General features: G+C 39.6%; 1 protein-coding gene across 1 annotated transcript in view; it reads right to left on the bottom strand.

The window, feature by feature from the left end:
* xpo6 (exportin 6) overlaps positions 1–22549 on the bottom strand; it is an 84277-nt gene that overhangs the window by 5416 nt on the left and 56312 nt on the right. The window contains exons 18-21 of the mRNA XM_080524348.1: positions 11056–11245; positions 10791–10946; positions 1873–1987; positions 1456–1627 (exon numbers count right to left, since the gene is read on the bottom strand). Coding sequence (XP_080380474.1) covers positions 1456–1627; positions 1873–1987; positions 10791–10946; positions 11056–11245 — 633 coding nt within the window. The remainder of the gene's footprint in view (positions 1–1455; positions 1628–1872; positions 1988–10790; positions 10947–11055; positions 11246–22549) is intronic.

The raw sequence follows: 22549 nt of genomic DNA, 5'->3' as shown, positions 1-22549 counted from the left end.
TCTGGTGGGGTCACTGGGTTGCAGACTTCAGGTAGGTATTGCATGCGACAAAGGATTGTCGACCAAATACTAAAACATGAGTTCTTTATTTGGATATCATATGATTTTCCCAATCATTTTGGAGCCCTGAATTAATTAGGTGGATGTTTAAAACATGTTGGACTTTCTAAATGGTGAACTCAATTGGAAAAAAAAGAAAGAAAAGAAATCCCATTTAATTAAAGCTGATAATGTCTAATTCGACCTCATAGTAATTGTTTGATTTCAAATCCAAACTGCTGGAGTATAGAGCTAAAAGAAGACAAAATGCCTCCCCTTTTCAACACTTGGTTCACTTCACTGTATGTGCCGATGCAGATATTTCTGTAAAAAGGCCTGCTATCGGCTGATAATTTCGGCGCTCTGACATATCGGTTGGGCTCTAGTATGTGTGTATGTGTGAGTGGTTAAATATGTATTTGGCCAGTGTGTGTGTGTCCTCCCCTCTGCTAGGATGAGGTAGATCTGCTCCATGCAGAGGGAGAGGATGTGTGTGTGTGTGTGTGTGTGTGTGTGTGTGTGTGTCCTCACCTCTGCTATGATGGGGTAGATCTGCCCCATGCAGAGGGAGAGGATGTGTGTGTGTGTGTGTGTGTGTGTCCTCACCTCTGCTATGATGGGGTATATCTGCTCCATGCAGAGGGAGATGATGTGTGTGTGTGTGCGTGTCTGTGTGTGTCTTCACCTCTGCTATGATAGGGTAGATCTGCTCCATGCAGAGGGAGAGGATGTGTGTGTGTGTGTGTGTGTGTGTGTGTGTGTCCTCACCTCTGCTATGATGGGGTATATCTGCTCCATGCAGAGGGAGAGAATGTGTGTGTGTGTGTGTGTCTCACCTCTGCTATGATGGGGTATATCTGCTCCATGCAGAGGGAGAGGATGTGTGTGTGTGTCCTCACCTCTGCTATGATGGGGTAGATCTGCTCCATGCAGGGGGAGAGGATGTGTGTGTGTGTGTGTGTGTGTGTGTCTCACCTCTGCTATGATGGGGTATATCTGCTCCATGCAGAGGGAGAGGATGTGTGTGTGTGTGTGTGTGTGTGTGTGTGTGTATCACCTCTGCTATGATGGGGTATATCTGCTCCATGCAGAGGGAGAGGATGTGTGTGTGTGTGTGTGTCTCACCTCTGCTATGATGGGGTATATCTGCTCCATGCAGAGGGAGAGGATGTGTGTGTGTGTCCTCACCTCTGCTATGATGGGGTAGATCTGCTCCATGCAGGGGGAGAGGATGTGTGTGTGTGTGTGTGTGTGTGTGTGTGTGTGTGTCTCACCTCTGCTATGATGGGGTATATCTGCTCCATGCAGAGGGAGAGGATGTGTGTGTGTGTGTGTGTCTCACCTCTGCTATGATGGGGTATATCTGCTCCATGCAGAGGGAGAGGATGTGTGTGTGTGTGTGTGTGTGTGTCTCACCTCTGCTATGATGGGGTATATCTGCTCCATGCAGAGGGAGAGGACGCTGGGCAGGAAGGGTTTGAAGGCCTGGCCTGGCTCCTGCACCACCACCTGGAGGATCTTCAGGAACTTCTCTACCACCCGGCAGCCAGCGCTGCCTTCCTGCAGGATACTGGCCGCCAGCTGCTCTCTGCCACACACACACAACACAGTCAGCTACATCAGTGGTTCTCAAACCTCTCCTCGGGGACCCCCAGCCGCTCCACAATATTTGATCTGTTCCACCACCAGCACATCTGATTCAACTAATCAAGTACAAAATCATAATTGCTTTGTACAACACAGCAACTATATAGCTTTAGTTTTTGTTTCTGAAATATTCCAACTACAAATACATAACTTTAACAACAAAAACATGACATTGTCAGTACATACCTGGTGAACATGCTTAGGAAAGTGTGTATGATTTGTCCGGTAAAGGGTACTCCCATCTGAACACGCAAGCCTTGAAACAGTGTCAGGAAGAAACTCAGCATCTCGTCCGTAACATCTAGGGGACAGAACGACAGAAATAATATGATTTTTAATTAGAATCAAATCTATTCTTTTCCTTATATTTGCATTTTGCATTTTTATTAGGAACGGTATATTAGATGTACCGGTAGTTGGATGCGTTATCAGAGCCTTATTCACAACAGCGGTTGTTTCAACTGTGGCAGAGAAACTGACATGCAACACTTAGTGATTACTTATGGTATAGTTATTACTTATGGTATAGTGATTACTTATGGTATAGTGATTATGGTATAGTGATTACTTATGGTATAGTTATTATGGTATAGTGATTACTTATGGTATAGTGATTACTTATGGTATAGTGATTACTTATGGTATAGTTATTACTTATGGTATAGTTATTACTTATGGTATAGTGATTATGGTATAGTGATTACTTATGGTATAGTGATTATGGTATAGTTATTACTTATGGTATAGTTATTATGGTATAGTTATTACTTATGGTATAGTGATTATGGTATAGTGATTACTTATGGTATAGTTATTACTTATGGTATAGTTATTACTTATGGTATAGTGATTATGGTATAGTGATTACTTATGGTATAGTTATTACTTATGGTATAGTGATTATGGTATAGTGATTACTTATGGTATAGTTATTACTTATGGTATAGTTATTACTTATGGTATAGTTATTACTTATGGTATAGTGATTATGGTATAGTGATTACTTATGGTATAGTTATTACTTATGGTATAGTTATTACTTATGGTATAGTTATTACTTATGGTATAGTGATTACTTATGGTATAGTGATTACTTATGGTATAGTGATTACTTATGGTATAGTGATTACTTATGGTATAGTGATTACTTATGGTATAGTGATTACTTATGGTATAGTGATTATGGTATAGTTATTACTTATGGTATAGTTATTACTTATGGTATAGATATTACTTATGGTATAGTGATTACTTATGGTATAGTGATTACCTATGGTATAGATATTACTTATGGTATAGTGATTACTTATGGTATAGTGATTACTTATGGTATAGTGATTACTTATGGTATAGATATTACTTATGGTATAGTGATTATGGTATAGTGATTACTTATGGTATAGTGATTATGGTATAGTTATTACTTATGGTATAGTTATTACTTATGGTATAGTGATTACTTATGGTATAGTTATTACTTATGGTATAGTGATTATGGTATAGTGATTACTTATGGTATAGTGATTATGGTATAGTTATTACTTATGGTATAGTTATTACTTATGGTATAGTGATTACTTATGGTATAGTGATTATGGTATAGTGATTACTTATGGTATAGTTATTACTTATGGTATAGTTATTACTTATGGTATAGTTATTACTTATGGTATAGTTATTACTTATGGTATAGTGATTACTTATGGTATAGTGATTACTTATGGTATAGTGATTACTTATGGTATAGATATTACTTATGGTATAGTGATTACTTATGGTATAGTGATTACTTATGGTATAGTGATTACTTATGGTATAGATATTACTTATGGTATAGTTATTACTTATGGTATAGTGATTACTTATGGTATAGTGATTACTTATGGTATAGTGATTACTTATGGCATAGTTATTACTTATGGTATAGTGATTACTTATGGTATAATGATTACTTATGGTATAATGATTACTTATGGTATAGTGATTACTTATGGTATAGTGTAGGGGTGTAACGGATCGCCCTCCACGGTTCGGAACGCATGTGTACCGCGGATCAATTGCAAAATGTTAACAAGTAATAATATTACTTAATATTAGTTAATATCTCTTGTAAATCACAATGTAGAGTTGCCATGAAAAGATAGACGCGACAGTTACGGGCTTTGTTTTACTCTAAAGCGCAATGATAGGTTGATAATGCGAAAGAAAAATAATCCGTTGTTTGCTGGGAATCCACAACAACAAGGCTGCGTTCGTAAATCCGCTCTGGAATCTGATCAGCGTTCAAGGAACGCCTCTTGTCCAATCAAATTACTTGGTCGCTTTATGACGTCGGACCCAGTGTGCGCTCCGGCGCTCTCAAAGCGAATTTACGAACGCGGCCCCGGTGTATCATGGCGAGTGCTAGTTACGTTGTTCGGCGGAGAAGAACTCGAAATGCGTCCCTCGTCATTTAAATCCCATGTATGGGAGCAGTTTGGCTTCTCTGTCAACTATGACGGGAGGCACGAAAAAGGCAGCTCGACAACTTCTGATATTGTAGGCATTTTTTTCATACCATGTTCAAAATAAGGGTTCACTTTATTATTTAGTTAAAAGTGGCATAAAACATGTTTATTCATCTGCTTTAAAGAGCCCAGTGATTCACTGCTGCAACCAGGCGCCTCCTCCCTCTCTCCTATCATTTAAATTGAGTGTATTTCAGTATAATTATATATATGTATATATATGTATGTATATATATATATATATATTACCAGTTTTGACATCTTGAATGTTGTTGGTTTTTGTCACATAGTAAAAGTGGTGTTTTTACAGAATTCAAGGAAAAAGCAGTTTTATAAAAGCAACATTTTTTTGTGTTGATCCGAAAAATGATCCGATCCGTGACTCAAAAACCGTGACCCGATCCGATCCGTGAGTTAGGTGATCCGTTACACCCCTAGTATAGTGATTACTTATGGTATAATGATTACTTATGGTATAGTGATTACTTATGGTATAGTGATTATGGTATAGTGATTACTTATGGTATAGTTATTATGGTATAGTGATTACTTATGGTATAGTGATTATGGTATAGTGATTACTTATGGTATAGTTATTACTTATGGTATAGTGATTACTTATGGTATAGTGATTACTTATGGTATAGTGATTACTTATGGTATAGTGATTACTTATGGTATAGTTATTACTTATGGTATAGTTATTACTTATGGTATAGTTATTACTTATGGTATAGTTATTACTTATGGTATAGTTATTACTTATGGTATAGTGATTATGGTATAGTGATTACTTATGGTATAGTGATTATGGTATAGTGATTACTTATGGTATAGTGATTACTTATGGTATAGTGATTATGGTATAGTTATTACTTATGGTATAGTGATTATGGTATAGTGATTACTTATGGTATAGTGATTACTTATGGTATAGTGATTATGGTATAGTGATTACTTATGGTATAGTGATTACTTATGGTATAGTGATTACTTATGGTATAGTTATTACTTATGGTATAGTTATTACTTATGGTATAGTTATTACTTATGGTATAGTTATTACTTATGGTATAGTTATTATGGTATAGTGATTACTTATGGTATAGTGATTACTTATGGTATAGTTATTATGGTATAGTGATTACTTATGGTATAGTGATTACTTATGGTATAGTTATTACTTATGGTATAGTTATTACTTATGGTATAGTTATTATGGTATAGTTATTACTTATGGTATAGTGATTACTTATGGTATAGTGATTACTTATGGTATAGTGATTACTTATGGTATAGTTATTACTTATGGTATAGTGATTACTTATGGTATAGTGATTATGGTATAGTGATTACTTATGGTATAGTGATTATGGTATAGTGATTACTTATGGTATAGTGATTATGGTATAGTGATTACTTATGGTATAGTGATTACTTATGGTATAGTTATCACTTATGGTATAGTGATTACTTATGGTATAGTGATTACTTATGGTATAGTGATTACTTATGGTATAGTGATTACTTATGGTATAGTGATTATGGTATAGTGATTACTTATGGTATAGTTATTACTTATGGTATAGTGATTACTTATGGTATAGTGATTATGGTATAGTGATTACTTATGGTATAGTTATCACTTATGGTATAGTTATTACTTATGGTATAGTGATTACTTATGGTATAGTGATTACTTATGGTATAGTTATTACTTATGGTATAGTGATTACTTATGGTATAGTTATTATGGTATAGTTATTACTTATGGTATAGTTATTACTTATGGTATAGTGATTACTTATGGTATAGTGATTACTTATGGTATAGTGATTATGGTATAGTGATTATGGTATAGTTATTACTTATGGTATAGTTATTACTTATGGTATAGTTATTACTTATGGTATAGTGATTATGGTATAGTGATTATGGTATAGTGATTACTTATGGTATAGTTATTACTTATGGTATAGTGATTATGGTATAGTTATTACTTATGGTATAGTTATTACTTATGGTATAGTGATTACTTATGGTATAGTTATTACTTATGGTATAGTGATTATGGTATAGTTATTACTTATGGTATAGTTATTACTTATGGTATAGTGATTACTTATGGTATAGTTATTACTTATGGTATAGTGATTACTTATGGTATAGTTATTACTTATGGTATAGTTATTACTTATGGTATAGTGATTATGGTATAGTGATTACTTATGGTATAGTGATTATGGTATAGTGATTACTAATAGTATAGTTATTACTTATGGTATAGTTATTACTTATGGTATAGTTATTACTTATGGTATAGTTATTACTTATGGTTTAGTTATTACTTATGGTATAGTGATTACTTATGGTATAGTGATTACTTATGGTATAGTTATTACTTATGGTATAGTGATTATGGTATAGTGATTACTTATGGTATAGTGATTACTTATGGTATAGTGATTACTTATGGTATAGTGATTATGGTATAGTGATTACTTATGGTATAGTGATTACTTATGGTATAGTTATTACTTATGGTATAGTGAATAGTTATTACTTATGGTATAGTGATTACTTATGGTATAGTTATTACTTATGGTATAGTGATTACTTATGGTATAGTTATTACTTATGGTATAGTGATTATGGTATAGTGATTACTTATGGTATAGTGATTACTTATGGTATAGTTATTACTTATGGTATAGTTATTACTTATGGTATAGTGAATAGTTATTACTTATGGTATAGTTATTACTTATGGTATAGTTATTACTTATGGTATAGTGATTACTTATGGTATAGTGATTACTTATGGTATAGTGATTACTTATGGTATAGTGATTACTTATGGTATAGTGATTACTTATGGTATAGTTATTACTTATGGTATAGTTATTACTTATGGTATAGTGATTACTTATGGTATAGTGATTACTTATGGTATAGTTATTACTTATGGTATAGTTATTACTTATGGTATAGTTATTACTTATGGTATAGTGATTACTTATGGTATAGTTATTACTTATGGTATAGTGATTACTTATGGTATAGTGATTACTTATGGTATAGTGATTACTTATGGTATAGTTATTACTTATGGTATAGTGATTATGGTATAGTGATTACTTATGGTATAGTTATTACTTATGGTATAGTGATTATGGTATAGTCATTACTTATGGTATAGTGATTATGGTATAGTGATTACTAATGGTATAGTGATTACTAATGGTATAGTTATTACTTATGGTATAGTTTAGGGGTGTAACGGATCACGGAAATTCCGTGATCCGTTCGGATCGCCCTCCACGGTTCGGAACGCATGTGTACCGCGGATCAATTGCAAAATGTAAAAAAAAAAAAAAAGTAATAATATTACTTAATATTAGTTAATATCCCTTGTAAATCACAATGTAGAGTTGCCATGAAAAGATAGACGCGACAGTTGCGGCCTTTGTTTTACTCTAAAGCGCAATGATAGGTTGATAATGCGAAAGAAAAAGAATCCGTTGTTTGCTCACTACACGTGAAGCTGGGAATCCACAACAACAAGGCTGCGTTCGTAAATCCGCTCTGGAATCTGATCAGCGTTCAAGGAACGCCTCTTGTCCAATCAAATTACTTGGTCGCTTTATGACGTCGGACCCAGTGTGCGCTCCGGCGCTCTCAAAGCGAATTTACGAACGCTTTGTATCATGGCGAGTGCTAGTAACGTTGTTCGGCGGAGAAGAACTCGAAATGACTCCCTCGTCATTTAAATCCCATGTATGGGAGCACTTTGGCTTCTCTGTCAACTATGACGGGAGGCACGAAAAAGGTAGCTCGACAACTTCTGATAATGTAGGCATTTTTTTCATACCATGTTCAAAATAAGGGTTCACTTTATTATTTAGTTAAAAGTGGCATAAAACATGTTTATTCATCTGCTTTAAAGAGCCCAGTGATTCACTGCTGCAACCAGGCGCCTCCTCCCTCTCTCCTATCATTTACATTTAGTGTATTTCAGTATAATTATGTAATGTTTGAGTGTAGAATATGTTATATATATATGTATAGATATGTATGTATATATATATATATATATATATATATATATATATATATTACCAGTTTTGACATCTTGAATGTTGTTGGTTTTTGTCACATAGTAAAAGTGGTGTTTTTACAGAATTCAAGGAAAAAGCAGTTTTTATAAAAACAAAAATGTTTTGTGTTGATCCGAAAAATTATCCGATCCGTGACTCAAAAACCGTGACCCGGTCCGATCCGTGAGTTAGGTGATCCGTTACACCCCTAGTATAGTTATTACTTATGGTATAGTTATTACTTATGGTATAGTGATTACTTATGGTATAGTTATTACTTATGGTATAGTGATTACTTATGGTATAGTTATTATTAGGGATGCACGATATTATCGGCGCCGATATGTATCGGCCCGATATTGGGAAATTAATGTTCTTAAATATTTATCGGTTTTATACATTTTAGCCGATATAGAGCCGATAATATGAAGCCGGAAATATTTCCGGTTCTGGTTGTCGCGCTCATGATGCTGCGCCTGCGTACAGCCACGCAGTGTAGAGACGAGAGCGAAACATGGCTGTGACAGATGGTCTGACTCTGTATCCATACGTAACATCGTTCAGTATGAGTTCATATAGCTCGCTGGTAGCTTTATGATAACATTCAATTGTCCCATTTGTCTGACAGGTTTAGCGACGGTAGCTAGTATTGTTTTTCCAATGTTATTGTTTGACAGAAGTAGCAGCGAATAAACATGGTAGTGTGTGTAGGTTGCTAGACAGCAAAGTTAGCTTATTGTTATCAGCAACAGTAATAAAAGTCGTTATCTCGTGTCACATATCACACCGGCGATCTGCATAAAGCTGAGCCGGTGGTCAACCATGTGGTAGCTATCACCATGACGCCAGCAAACTAGCCGACACGTTAGCATCGTTAGTACTGTCTTCATTCCCGGCGTTCATAACGTTTGATATAGGCTGTGTTCGTAAATTCACTCTGAGACCGCCGGAGCGCACAATGGGTTCAACGTCATAAAGGGACCAAGTAATCTGATTGGACGAGAGGCATTCCAAGAGTGCTGATCAGACTTCCAGAGCGAATTTACGAACGCAGCCACTAGCCAGATAGCTACCGTCGCTAAACCTGTCAGACGAGACCGTTGTCTGGAAAAATGGGACAATTGAATGTTATTATAAAGCTACCAGCGAGCTATATGAACTCATACTGAACGATGCTACGAAAACATGCACATTTTGTTTTTCCATGTCAGTGCAATTTATTTTTAATTCTTATGCTAAACGTTTGATGGGCTTTATCACAACCTACCTCATCCTCATGCACTAAAAGTAGCATAGACCAGCCCTTTTCAGTTGCTTTATTAAGCATACTATGCTAGCCTACTATGTGCCTTGTGTCATCCTGTTTATCTGCAGACTAAGCAGCCATAGGCTTTTGGTTCTATAAAAGTCTTTATTTTTGTATTGACTGATGCACTTTATTTTTGACACTTTTTTGATCTAATTACTCTTAGGTGAGCCTTTTTTGTTTTCATAAAAGGAGGCCAGATCTTGGCTAAAAAAAGCATTGTGCACTGTCTATAACAGATTTAGTTTGTTAGAGGAAATAATAAATGAACATTTGAAGAGTCAGAAGTGTTCTCTTTGTTGTGTTAACAATAGTGATGTAAGTTAGATTTGGTGAGATCACTATGGAATATTAAATCATCAATCTTTGCTCACTACATAGCCTTTCTTACCTTCAGGTGTGCATGAACTACAGGTTATCAACTGTGAAATTATATCTGTTCTCATATCGGTTATCATATCGGTTATCGGCCACGAGAAGTGGGTAAACATCGGTTATCGTTATCGGTTGGAAAAAATGCATATCGTGCATCCCTAGTTATTATGGTATAGTGATTACTTATGGTATAGTGATTACTTATGGTATAGTGATTACTTATGGTATAGTGATTACTTATGGTATAGTGATTACTTATGGTATAGTTATTATGGTATAGTGATTACTTATGGTATAGTGATTATGGTATAGTTATTACTTATGGTATAGTTATTACTTATGGTATAGTGATTATTTATGGTATAGTTATTACTTATGGTATAGTTATTACTTATGGTATAGTTATTACTTATGGTATAGTGATTACTTATGCAGGGTTTGACAGTAACGCCGTTTTACTTGCCCGGACCAAGTAAAATATTCGCCGGGGTTGTTTGCGCGAGCTCGACGACGCTGCTAGATCCCGGATATGTTTACCTGTGTGCAGGAAGAACAACAGACGGCGCAGGCGCGAGACTAGACTAGATGATCGTGAGTGAAGATATTATCAAAGCGTACGCGCCTGTCGATCACCCGTACGCTTTGATAATATCTTCACTCACGATCATCTAGTCTAGTCTCGTGCCTGCGCCGTCTGTTGTTCTTCCTGCACACACCTGGTACCCGTATAAAAGCTAAAGCTAAAATAATGTGCAACTCAAGTCACTTTAAATGTCTAGTGAGTGACCCAGGTCAGGTTGAGAGAGACGTTCCTCTGACCTGGCTGTTGAATGAAGACAGGAAAGAGGGCCAGGGACACTTGCACAGACTCCTGGAGACTCTGGTAGCAGATCTGCCTGGACTTGGTGGATTCTCCCGAGATGCTGTCCACAATGTCCCTCAGCACGGGCAGGGTCTGATGCAGCACGGCTTTTGCTATGGACGAGAGCAGATCAGGAAGAGAACGGGTCATTATTGTGATGGGTCCCTGGTAAGTAAAGAGAAAAACAAACAAAAAAACAAACAGTCATGCTGCCAAACTGACTGTCGTCCAGGCCCAGGCGGCGAGGCGGCTGGTTGGCGGAGCCCCTCAGGAGGCGGTAGTGGCGGGTGAGCGCTGCCAGCAGGTTGCCATGGCTGCTGGAGCGGGACTGCCACTGCTGCTCACTCTCCGGCAGGTTGGGCCAGGGCAGCAGCAGCATGTTAGACAGAGCCCTACACACCAGCATGTGAGCCTGGAGGGAGGGGGGAGAGGCACGGATGGACAATTCATTTCACAGGATTCCCACACCTTCTGAAATATCAAATTCAAGCACCTTTCAAGGACTTTCAAGACTCAATTCCCTCAAATTCAAGGACCCAACACGGCATAGTTTGAGACAGATCTAGATGAGAACTTATATAATAGGAACTATCCGCTCACAGACAACAATTAAAAAGAGAGGCTTGAATGTGTGAACACTAGATGGTCTCTTGCCTTCTCTACCACAGCACAGCAAAATAATATATTGTGAAATATGTGTTAAGTTAAGCAATGCAGACTTATTTACTAGTTGACGAGCTAAGTCAAACATTTTTGAATATATATATATATATAGATTTTAGAGAGAGAGAGAGAGAGAGAGAGAGAGAGAGAGAGAGGGGGGGGGGGGGGGGGGGGGGAATTCAAGCACTTTCAATGACCCATGACTATTTTCAAAAACGTTTAAGACTTTTTTTTTTTCAAATTCACGAACTTTCAAGGATTTCAAGGACCCGTGGGAACCCTGCATTCAGACAGACGGACAATTCATTCAACTGAATGTTCAACTAGCAGATTTGACATAGGCCTAACAATACGCAGTCAAACCCTTTAAAAAAAACATAATCAACAAATACATGATTGAGACATTTCTAAATAAAGTCAGAGGATACTGTAGCAAGCTAACCAACTAGCTAATAGCACACTAAGGCATCGGCCATGCAACCACAGGGTCTCCGGGCCGTCGATCCTGCATGTCATCCCTCTTTTCTCCCACCCATCATTCCTGTCAATTGGACAGTTAAAAGCATGTTTTCTTCTTTTGGCTCTACACTCCAATGGTTTGGATTTGAAATCGAATTTCTATGATGTTGAAGTGGAAGATTATTAGAAGATTAGAAGATTATCAGCTTTTATTTGATGGTATGTGTGTATATATTGGTTTCACCATTCGGAAATAACAACACCTTTTATGCATAGTCCCCCTGTTTTAAGGTAATCAAAAGTAATGGGACAATTGACTTGATAGGTGTTTCTGATAAGTCAGCTGTCAATGTCTAGTATTGATTCTAGGTTTTGCATTTGCCTTTGGAGTTTGCTATTGGTGTTTGTCAACATGAGGACCAAAGGTGTGTCAATTAAAGTCAAGGGAGCCAATATTAGGTTGAAAAGTCTCTATCAGAAACATAGCCAAAACCTTAGGCTTGCCAAACTCAACAGTTTGGAACATTGTTAAAAAGAGGAAAAAAAGCACTGGTGAGCTCAGCAATTACAAATGACCTGTTAGGCCAAGGAAGACTTCTACAGTTGATGACTGAAGAACGCTTATAATTAATCCTCCAAAACAACTGTCCCACAGACCAGGAACACTCTCCAGGAGGTAGAACAACTGTCCCACAGACCAGGAACACTCTCCAGGAGGTAGAACAACTGTCCCACAGACCAGGAACACTCTCCAGGAGGTAGAACAACTGTCCCACAGACCAGAAACACCCTCCAGGAGGTAGGTGTGGATGTGTCAGAGACTATCATCCACAGACCAGGAACACTCTCCAGGAGGTAGGTGTGGATGTGTCAGAGACTACCATCTACAGATCAGGGACACTCTCCAGGTGTGAATGTGTCAAACCTTATGGCAGTATGTTTTTGGTCACTGTCTTACAGTATGGATGTAGCGGATTCACCCTACACAGATTCATCTTACAGTGAATTTGGAGGCATTTGCACTCAGCAGACAAGATGTTTCTGTACACTTCAGATTAAATTCTGCTGTTGCCATCAGCAAAAGTTAGCCAGTTCTAGGGGCAGATATACTTTTTTAAAATTATTTTTTATTTTATTGGACAGATTCAGTGAAGACAGACAGGAAAGTAGGAGAAGAAGGGAGAGAGGGCATGTCAGCAGGGCATGGGCCGGATTCGAACCCATGCCGACATGGGCATATGTGACGTGACGTCATGGATTTGCAAAACGGGCGCAAAGTGCAAATGCTTCAAATCTGCGTTCAAAGTTTTTCAGAGCAAAAAATCTGATTTCGTTTTTTTGTCATCAGACACAAGTTAAGGTTTTGAACTACCCACTCGTTATTTTTTCGAGCAGTTTTACGATAGTTAAATACGTGTACTTAATCAACAAAATAAGCTTATTTTTAGCCTGAATCCTGCTGGGAAATCTTCCCTTGTGGGAGGGGAGGAACTGGTTCCAGGTTGTTTCTCATTGGTCGATCGATTTGGCTAGGAGAAGCACTCGTGCTTGTTTGTGCATTCCACTCCACTCCACTCGTAAGGTAAGATCTTCTATTTTATGTACATAGCGAATTTGTTAGTTAAGTTAGTTACTAGTTGAAACCAGTGTGTTCGTGTATTTAGACATTTCTTTATTATTACCCACTAGCAACTAACTGAAACCAGTTCAGTCTGCAAGCTGAACCTTTTGTCTATTAGCATGCTAGCAGTATTGTTGTAGCTCCGAATTGTGTCCACGTTGTAAGTACGGTTAGTATGTCTACGTTGTAAAAGTTGTGTGTAAGACTCATGTTCAGTGTGTAATACTGGAATACTGTAACATGTCAAGTGTAATAGATTACAGAAATGTTAAAAGTTTAAAAACATGTGTTGCTTTCTTTGTTATGAACGAGCTAGTGCTCAGAGTAGTATAACACTACTCTGAGCACTTTAGGTAATTATCATTGTCATGTATTAGGCTAGCTATTTTATGAACATGGTATGGTAGTATTTTATGAATATGGAGTGCCAGTAACTGTAGGCAATATTTTAATGTACTATCTTCCTTCTGTTGCAGCTTTGAAGACCTCCACCCCACCAGACACAGCAGCTCAACAACTCACTGGCAATATTTTGTTGAATAACAAGAACAGTTGGGCATAGATACAGCATTTTGAACTGTGTCATGATTTATTATCTATTGATAGTCAATTCACAGACCTTGCATGCTTACCTGTGTATAGTCTGTTGTATGTTCTCAGTTGTTGCCCTCAGTTCCAACTATACTTGAAACTTGAAACTGAACTATAAGGCTGGACATTGACTACTGAGCACTACACTATTTCCAGCACAAGACATCAGCAAATTACTCTTAATGCCTCCATAATAATAAGCTGGCTAATTAGCTACAGTAATAACATTGCTAGGTGATAATGTTAGCAATATCTAGCTAAGTACTGTAAACTTCTCTTTGAAAAGTCTATCTGACCCAGTGACTAACACTAATGTTTGCACACTGATTGTACTTTGCACAGCTTGTCGCACTATTGTTCTGCTGTAGTGCGACTACCATCACTTATACTTATCACTTTATTACTTATTATTGTGACTATGTACCTTGTTGAAGAACCAAAGCGAAATATTTTTATTCTTGTGTACTGTAAAATAAATTCTGATTCTGATTGAAGACTTTTTTGTATCATTAAAAGACTAACAATAACAGTTACAACAACCATAAATAATAATAAGCTGGGTTATTAGCTTAGGTAATACCTTGCTAGGTAATAATGTTATAGCTGTATAACTATAGCTGTCTGACCCAGTGACCAATACTGACAGGTATTGACAGCTGATAGCTGTCAATCTAGAGGGGGAGTGGTTGGGGGTGGGGTTGACCAGCTATTGTTACCGCCCATTACCTGCCGGTGTGAAGGTGTGAAAAAGTCCCAAATCTTTGAAGGCCGTTTTCTCAGGATTTAGTTTTCAGGGTTAACAAGTTTCAAATACTCATTCGTTTTTTCCCAATTTCTATGTATGACACATCATTTGAAAGCTTACAATCTGTAGTTTAAGCATATGTAAAACACAGAAAAATGACTTTGCCCCCTCCATGATCATTCCACCAGATCGCGTCACATATTATGTGTAAACTGTAGACGGCGGTGCTAGACCACTGGACCACCCCAGGCCACGGGGCAGCTATACTTGAACAAACCTAACATCCCCTGCACCATGTTTCACAGGTGAGGTAGTATGCTGTAAATCTTGGGCAGATCCTTTTTTTTTTACTAACATTCCTCTTGCAAATCACTCTGGTCCATGCTAATATCCATCTTGTCTGCCTATTTCCAGACCTCTGCAGGCTTTTGAGGTTGTTTTTTTTAGCAAAATGTAACCTGCCCATCGTTTTTGAAGATAACTAGTGGTTTGCACCTTGCAGTGAAGCATCTGCAGTTTGGCTGGAGACATGGTCTTCTTTGAAGGATGGTCGTCTTTTCAGCCTAATAATGGCTTCCTTGACTTTCATTGTCACCTCTTTGGTCCTCATGTTGACAGACACAAATCCAAAGCCTAGAGTCAATACTACACATTGACAGCTCTCTAATACCTGCATAAATGTTGTCACGGAACACACCAGAAACACCAATTGTCAATCAAGCCAAGTGTCCCATTACCTTTGGGTATCCTAAAATAGGGGGACTATGCATAAAAAGTGTTGGTATTTATGTACATATTGGTTTCACCATTCAGAAATGACATCCAAACTTTTTGAATGTAGAGCCAAAAGAAGAAAAAAATACTTCACTGTCCCATGGAATGTTTGTTTTGCTGCTGCTGCTGGACAGCGCTAGAATCTTAAAAACTGCTATCTATACTAAACTCTATTGAGAAAGCATTTCCTGTAAATAAATAGCTTTCCTATCCTATATAACATCGGGACCTCGTTCCGCCGAATCCGACGCCGGGAGGCTAAATCGGGATTACCAGCGTTATTAGTTAGCTGCCGCGGCTAACCAGCTAGCCATCTTTACACTTTTTAAACGGACTTTTTTCTATTGGGATACCTCCACGAACTACTAACTACAATAAATAGCTTTCCTATCCTATATAACATCGGGACCTCGTTCCGCCGAATCCGACGCCGGGAGGCTGAATCGGGATTACCAACGTTATTAGTTAGCTACCGCGGCTAACCAGCTAGCCACCTCTACACTTTTTAAACGGACTTTTTTCTATCGGGATACCTCCCCGAACTACTAACTACCCCCACTAGACCACCACTACCCCTACTAGACCACCACTACCCCGACTAGACCACTACTACCCCTACTAGACCACCACTACCCCTCTACTAGACCACCACTACCCCCACTAGACCAACACCACCCCTACTACTACCTCTACTAGACCATCACTACCCCTACTAGAACCTTATACACTTTTATATCACATATCTCTGAAACACTGATTGATCACTATCAAATTGTTTTTCTCTCTCTCTGCAAATAACACCATTTTTCTCTTTCATGGCCTGCCAGCGCTGCCTGGAGCTTAGCTTCCAGGTTGAGGAGATGAAGGGACGAATCTCGAATCTACACCATATAATAATTACAGACATAGAAAGCACACAAACCACAACATCAACATCAAAGTCTCCACCTGTAAGCCCAATTCCAGGTGTAATTCACACTGCCCCTATATCACCAGGGACTTGGATCACCGTCAGGAAGAGTAGTCGTACCCACGACTCCTCTGGCGCCAACCCCCATGAGGCCCTCCTGCTGCGGAACAGCTTCGAGGCGCTGCAGAGCCACCAGTCCACACCGAAGCCGAAGAGAGCCAGGGCCTGCACCCCCACCCCCAGAGACCACACGCCTGACCCCGCCCCCGCCCCTAGAGACCACACGCCTGGCCCCACCCCCGCCCCTAGAGACCACATGCCTGGCCCCGCCCCCGCCCCTAGAGACCACACGCATGGCCCCGCCCCCGCCCCTAGAGACCACACGCATGGCCCCGCCCCTAGAGACCACACGCCTGTCACCACCCCCGCCCCAGAGACCACATGCCTGGCCCCGCCCCCGCCCCAGAGACCACACGCCCCCCCTCTCTCTCTCCCCCTCTCCCACCCTGGGCCCCCTACAGGTCCATCACGCCACCGGCAGAGGAGACTACAGTTCGCGTCTCCTCCCCCCCCCGCACCCGCTCTTCTCCCCCCCCCCCCCCCCCCCTCTGTGCTTGTAATAGGCTCGTCCATGGTCCGCCATGTTGTAGTCCCGAAGGCCAAAACCCACTGCATCCCAGGTGCCAAGGTGAGGGACATCGCCATGGCAGTCCCGATGCTGGTGAAGGATGCCCCCCCCCAGGTCACCTCCGTCATCGTCCACGTGGGTGCCAACGACATCGGACGGGAGAGGTCGGAGGAGCTGAAGGTCGACTTCCGAGCCCTCATCGCCACCGTCAGGGGCACAGGTAAGACCTGCATCATCTCGGGCCCCTTCCCGAGTCCCAGGTATGGCGACACCAAATACAGTAGAATTCGAAGTCTTCACCTTTGGCTACAGGGATACTGCTGTCTTATGCAAATCCCATTTATAGACAATTTCACCACGTTCTTTAACCGTAGTGAGCTGTTTGCGAGAGATAGATTTCACCCAAACAGGTATGGTGCCCGCCTGCTGTCGATGTCCATGGACCTCGCTGTCCGATGTCATTGGCCGGTGCCCTGTCAACGCTGATGTGGGATGAGTCCGATCCATTCCTCTAACACCAAACATGCCATCCAGACTATTGTCTCCCATCGGACTCCCTCCACCACAAATAAGGCAATACATGGCGCAAATTTGAGAAATCTATTACCCATTTCATTAAGTATGCCCACGAGTCAGCCCCAGTGTCAAAATGACATCTCCATGGCAATTTTGAATATCAGGTCGCTATCTAACAAAAAAACATTTATCATAAATGAGCTCATTTGTGATAGAAAACTCGACTGCATGCTACTCACAGAAACCTGGCTAGATACAAATGGAGCAGCAGCCCTTATTGAGGCATCTCCCCCCAACTACAGTTTTTTCCAATCAATCAGAAATGGAAAAAAGGGGGGAGGAACAGCTACCATAGCTTCAAATAACCTAAACTGCAGGAGCATATCCTTTGATATATTCTCCTCCTTTGAATATCATGCCACAGTTATGGCATGCCAACCACCTATTCTTACGGTAACTGTATACAGGCCGCCGAAACCAGCCCCTACCTTCCTACCTGACTTCTCTGAGCTCCTATCCATTATCCATCCCAACTATGATAGGATTATTATCACTGGTGATTTTAACTTTCATGTTGATAATGAGGCTGACTTGAGGGCTAGGGAATTTATTGACCTCTTGGAATCCATGGATTTTGTCCAACATGTCAATGAACCCACCCACAATCATGGCCATACCCTTGATCTTGTGATTACAAAGGGTCTTGAGGTCTCAATATCAGGTATCAGCGACCTGGCCCTCTCTGACCATTTCTGTATTTTCTTTACCATTGTAACACATAAAGCTGAAAGCAATGCTGAACGTGTTGTTAAAAAACGTTATCTTACCCCTGCAGTGGCTGAACATTTCAAAGCTTTAATGAACAGTAATCACACAACTCCCACGTTATGTGAAAACGACTTAGTAATTACCTTTAACAATAAAGTAAAAATGGCCCTAGACTCCCTGGCACCTACCAAACTAAAAAAGGTTGGAGCCAAGAGGAGAGCACCATGGCGAAACAGTGAAATAAATCTCTTAAAGAGAACATGTAGAAAAGCTGAGCGCAGATGGAGAAAGAGCAAACTACAGATTGATCAGAATACTTTTAAAGAACATCTATCTGCCTTTAACTTGGCAATGCGAAATGCTAGGAAAAATCACTTCTCAAAGATAATATCTACAAACAAGAATAACCCCAGGGTCTTGTTCTCGACAATTGATTGCCTTGTAAACCCTGCTCCTAGGACTCTAGACGGCGCAGCCTCTGTCACCAAATGCGAGGAATTTGCAGCCCACTTCAGGGATAAGATAACAAATATTAGAATGTGTATTACTCAGGAAAGACTAGGTTTGTGTAGCACCACAGATCCGCCACCACAGAACATGACTATGAGCATGTTCACCATGATTAGTACGGAAACACTAGGTAAAATTGTGTCACAGCTTAAACCGTCTACGTGTCCTCTTGACCCTATTCCTACCACCTTTTTTAAGGACATTTTTGAATCTGTGTCTGATGACATACTAGGCATTGTAAATCACTCCCTACTTAAAGGGATATTTCCTGCGGCGCTAAAAACTGCCCTGGTTAGACCCACCCTGAAGAAAAGTAACCTAGATCCTTCTGATCCAAAAAACTGTAGACCAATATCCAATCTTACTTTTCTAAGCAAAATTTTAGAAAAGGCAGCGTATAGACAGCTTCATGAATTCTTAGTAGGGTTGGGTACCGAAAATCGGTACCGGTAGGTACCGGTTACTTTACATTCGGTATGTACCCGTACCGAATCGCAAAGGAGATTTCGGTACCTCATTTCGGTACTTTTGTGTCCGGTGTCATGCAACAGTCAACCACACGTGACTTGAGTCGTGACGTGACATCGCCTGTTAAATTTCCAATCAGTGCGTGTCGTGGTAGTGAGGTGAGCAGTTGTGTTGAGAACTTAAGAAGAGTGAGTTTATAGTAAGTGTAGTAATATAGTTAGTGATTGTATTATTGTATTATTATTATTATTATTATTATCATCATCATAATCATAATAATATTATCGAATTTCGCTAGCTAGCCTAGCTACGAGGTCACCGAGAATGCCGAAGGCCCTAATGAAGCAGCGTTCTAAAGTGTGGCTGCATTTCACCCGACTCGACGAAAACAACGCGAAGTGCTCAAAATGCTTAAAATCCTTCGCACTTTATCGCTATTATGGCGATGTGCTGTGCCTATGGTGTTCCTCAGTCCAGCGGCAGTCAAATGCCGGTAGATTCGTGTCTTGCTCTCTCAGCACCGCTTCCTGGTTGACGACTCCCGTTGACAGCGGGGGGAGAGAAAAGTTTTACCAGGGAATTCGCTCCGCGCTGTGTCGTTCAGTTTCAGGTAAAGTGACGTGAAAACAATATTTGTTTACTTTATGTTTATAAATCTGTGCCATTAGACAATTATGTCAAAACAAAACAAAAGTCAAAATGACAATAAAAAAGTCAAGAGAGGTGTCGTATTTTGCCAGAGAAGGCAAATATGCTGATCTTTTTGCAAAATAATTGCTGAGGTGGGAGTTTTATTTGTTATTTGAGTGTATATTTAACTGTAATATTATATATATATATATATATATATATATATATATATATATGTATATTGTGCCTCAGTCAGCAGGAGTTTTATTTTCATTTATTTTAATTTGAGTGTATATTTAACTAATAATATTGTGCCTCAGCAATAAAAAAGTGAAAAGCTGTTTAATGTTGTCGACCGTGTTATTATTATATATATATATATATATATGTCATTTTAAAAAATCAAAAGTACCGAATTAAGTACCGTTTTGGTACCGGTACCGTTTTTAAAGTATCGGTTAGGTACCGGTACCGGATAAAACCCAAACGATACCCAACCCTAATTCTTAGTCCTAAATAATAGGTATGACCCACTTCAGTCAGGTTTCCGATCATACCACAGCACAGAAACCGCTTTGCTTAAAGTAACTAATGACCTTAGGATAAATGCAGACTCGAAAAAACTCTCGATTCTTGTACTCTTAGACTTAAGTGCAGCCTTTGATACGGTAGACCACTCCATACTTATTGAGAGACTTGAAAACTGGGTTGGCCTCTCAGGTCCGGTCTTAAACTGGTTCAGGACTTACCTGGCTGACCGTGACTACTTTGTAGCCCTTGGTGACCATAAGTCAAAAAATTATAGCACAACCTGTGGAGTTCCCCAGGGGTCCATTTTAGGACCGTTGCTTTTTAGCCTATACATGCTACCCCTCAGTTCTGTTATCAAGAAGCATAGCGTTAACTACCACAGCTATGCTGACGACACTCAGCTTTATATCTCAGTAACTCCCAACGACTACAAGATGATCGACCACCTGATAGACTGTATTGCCGATATTAATATTTGGATGACACAAAACTTTCTCCAACTCAATCAAGAAAAAACAGAGGTATTGATCATTGGCGAGAAAACTGGGAGAGAGAAATTATCTGCACACTTGAAAACACTAGCTCTTAACACTAAGTGTCAGGCCAGGAATCTTGGTGTCATAATTGACCCAGATCTAAATTTTGAAACTCATATAAATAACACTATTAAAACATCCTTCTACCATCTAAGAAACATCACTAAGGTACAATCATTTCTCTCCCAGGCAGACACTGAAAAATTAATGCATGCGTTTGTTACTAGTAGGCTAGATTACTGTAATGCTCTCCTGACAGGTCTCCCCAAAAAAATGATAAATAGACTACAAATGGTTCAAAATGCTGCTGCTCGTGTCCTTACTAGGACCAAACGGAGAGCGCACATCACACCTGTCTTGAGATCACTACACTGGCTCCCTGTCAGTCATAGAATAGACTTCAAGATCCTTTTACTAGTTTATAAATCACTTCACTGTGATGCACCCAATTACATGGTGGACATGCTCATAAGATACACACCAGCTAGACCCTTACGGTCTAGTGGCACGGAACTTTTAATAGTGCCAGAGGCTAGGACAAAGAGATTTGGAGGATCAGCTTTTAGCATATATGCTCCTAGATTGTGGAACACCCTACCTGAGGGCCTGAGGTTGTCTAAAACTCAGGACATTTTTAAGCGTGACCTCAAAACCTACTTATTCAATGTCGCCTTTTGATACTAAGGGAGACATTGGACATTATAGAACTAGGATCACTAGGCCACTACACCATACTCGTGTTTTTGAGATTTGTATTGACAGGAAAATGGACCCGGGTGCTGATGAGGCACTGTCAGCTCCAAATAGCACCTAGAGCAGTACTGGAACCGGTACAAGAGTGTACCAGGACCACCATCAGGTTGTATTGCTGTCATCTTTACTGTCTCTATTGTGTTGTTGCATTATAACTGTGCTTAAGTTTCTCTTTTGGCAGGACCTGTGACCATACTGGATGCAGAACGATGCAAATACAACACAAAATTTATGGACAGTGTGTACGCCGATAATATGCAAGGAATTTTTCCTGGATACATGGTGTACAGGTTTTTGCCCTTGCTTGCTTGCTTTGTGCCGGTGGTCCTGGCCTCCCCTGGGGGACCGCTGGGTACTGGTAAGCAAACTGGCTAGTAGTCGCTCTATTGGTAGAGGGCTGCAAGGGAATTTTTTCCTGGCTACATAGTATACAGGTTTTTTACTTTTGCCTGCTCGCGGCTCTGTCAGTATTGATTGATTGATTGACTGATTGACTGAACATTTTCATTGTGTGAAGCGCATTGAGTTGCATCTTGTAAGAAATGCGCTATACAAATAAAATTTGATTTGATTTGATTTGATTACTTACGCAGGGCAGTGCATCACCTCCTTT

Source organism: Nansenia antarctica, assembly GCF_963989245.1.
Source record: "Nansenia antarctica genome assembly, chromosome: 2".
Taxonomy (NCBI): domain Eukaryota; kingdom Metazoa; phylum Chordata; class Actinopteri; order Argentiniformes; family Microstomatidae; genus Nansenia; species Nansenia antarctica.
The sequence above is the reverse complement of the archived record's forward strand: the minus strand, read 5'-3'. Positions and strand labels throughout refer to the sequence as shown.